General features: G+C 43.2%; 1 protein-coding gene across 1 annotated transcript; it reads left to right on the forward strand.

Moving 5' to 3' along the window:
* The first annotated feature begins 643 nt into the window (after positions 1–643).
* LOC126803268 (uncharacterized) lies at positions 644–1,228 on the forward strand. The gene has a single exon (XM_050531060.1). It carries the CDS (start codon positions 644–646, stop codon positions 1,226–1,228), a length of 585 nt encoding a protein of 194 aa, XP_050387017.1.
* The last annotated feature ends 308 nt before the right edge of the window (positions 1,229–1,536 follow it).

Consider the following 1,536-nt stretch of genomic DNA (forward strand, 5'->3'; position numbering starts at 1 on the left):
AGATCATTCACACAGCACATCGATCTCGTTATACAGTACATCCAGAGAACACCAAGATGTACAAGGACCTATGCAGGCAATTCTGGTGGAACGGGATGAAGAAAGACGTGGCTAAATTTGTATCAAGGTGCCTCACGTTTCAGCAAGTGAAGGTAGAACATCAACGATCTGCTAGCATGTGGAAGCCTTTGACTATTCCTCTTTGGAAGTGGGAATAGATTTCTATGGACTTCGTGACAGGACTACCTAAGTCCGAGAAATGTCATAATTCGATATGGGTGATTGTCGATCAATTGATGAAGTCGGCACATTTTCTTCTAGTGTCAATGAAGTACTCTGTGGATGTGCTAGGGAAACTGTATGTGGATGAGATAGTGAGACTCCACGGAGCTCTGGTTTCTATTGTTTCTGACCGAGATGCACATTTCACATCGAAGTTATGGGGTGGTTTCAGAAGGCTATGGGTACTACCTTGGATATGAGTACTGCTTTTCATCCTCAAACTGATGGACATACATAAATGGTGAATCAGGTGATGGACGAGATGTTGAGAGCTTGTTTGTTTGATTTTAAAGGAAGTTGGGAGGATCACTTGAGGTTGATTGAGTTTGCCTACAACAATAGTTCCCATTCTAGTATCGGCATGGCACCTTATGAAGTTCTTTACGGTAGACCATGTAGAACACCTATCTGTTGGGCCAAAGTTGGTGATGAAGCATTAATGGGCCCAAAGGTGGTTCAGGAAACCACGGAGAAGATCTCGATTATTCGAGATAGGATCCGAACCGCACCGAGTAGACAGAAGAGCTGTGCAGACTTAAAGAGGAGACATGTTGAATTCGAGATCGGCAATCATGTGTTTTTAAAAGTCTCACCTATGAGGGGTGTAGTGAGATTTGGCAAGAAGAGAAAGTTAGCTCTGTGGTATGGTTGGCCCTTTGAGAGTCTTGAGAAGGTAGGACAACTAGCATATCGACTAGCCTTGCCTACTAGCATATCTGGCGTTCGCAACGTCTTCCACATTTCTATGTTGAGGAGGCACGTACCAGATGAGTTGCATGTAATTGATCATCGCTCCATAGAGGTGGGGGAAAATGCCACATTTGTAATTGAGCCGGTTCGTATTCTAGATAGATCCACAAACAAGCTCCGGAGGAAAGAAGCAGAGTTAGTCCAAGAGTTGTGGAGCCACCATGATGAGGGCGATGCCTCATGGGAACTAGAGTAGGATGAAGACAACATATCCGCAATTGTTTGTGAAGTAAAGCACTTGAATTTCGGGACAAAATTCCTTTAAGGGGGGGGGGGGGGTAGAATGTAATAACCCAATTTTTTTGGGGTCAATTTGTATGGATTCGTTGAAATTTATAAACTTGATAAATTTATTAAATCACGTATTTTTCGCTTCATGACGATGTCGAATCGAAACGGAACCGCATTCGGAAATCTAAATCGGAAAAATGTTACGTTTCCGTGACGCATGAGTTGACTTTTACACCATCGCTCTTCTCCAAAAATGTCCTTCACGAAAGTTGT

Source organism: Argentina anserina, chromosome 1, assembly GCF_933775445.1.
Source record: "Argentina anserina chromosome 1, drPotAnse1.1, whole genome shotgun sequence".
NCBI classification, from domain to species: Eukaryota; Viridiplantae; Streptophyta; class Magnoliopsida; order Rosales; family Rosaceae; genus Argentina; species Argentina anserina.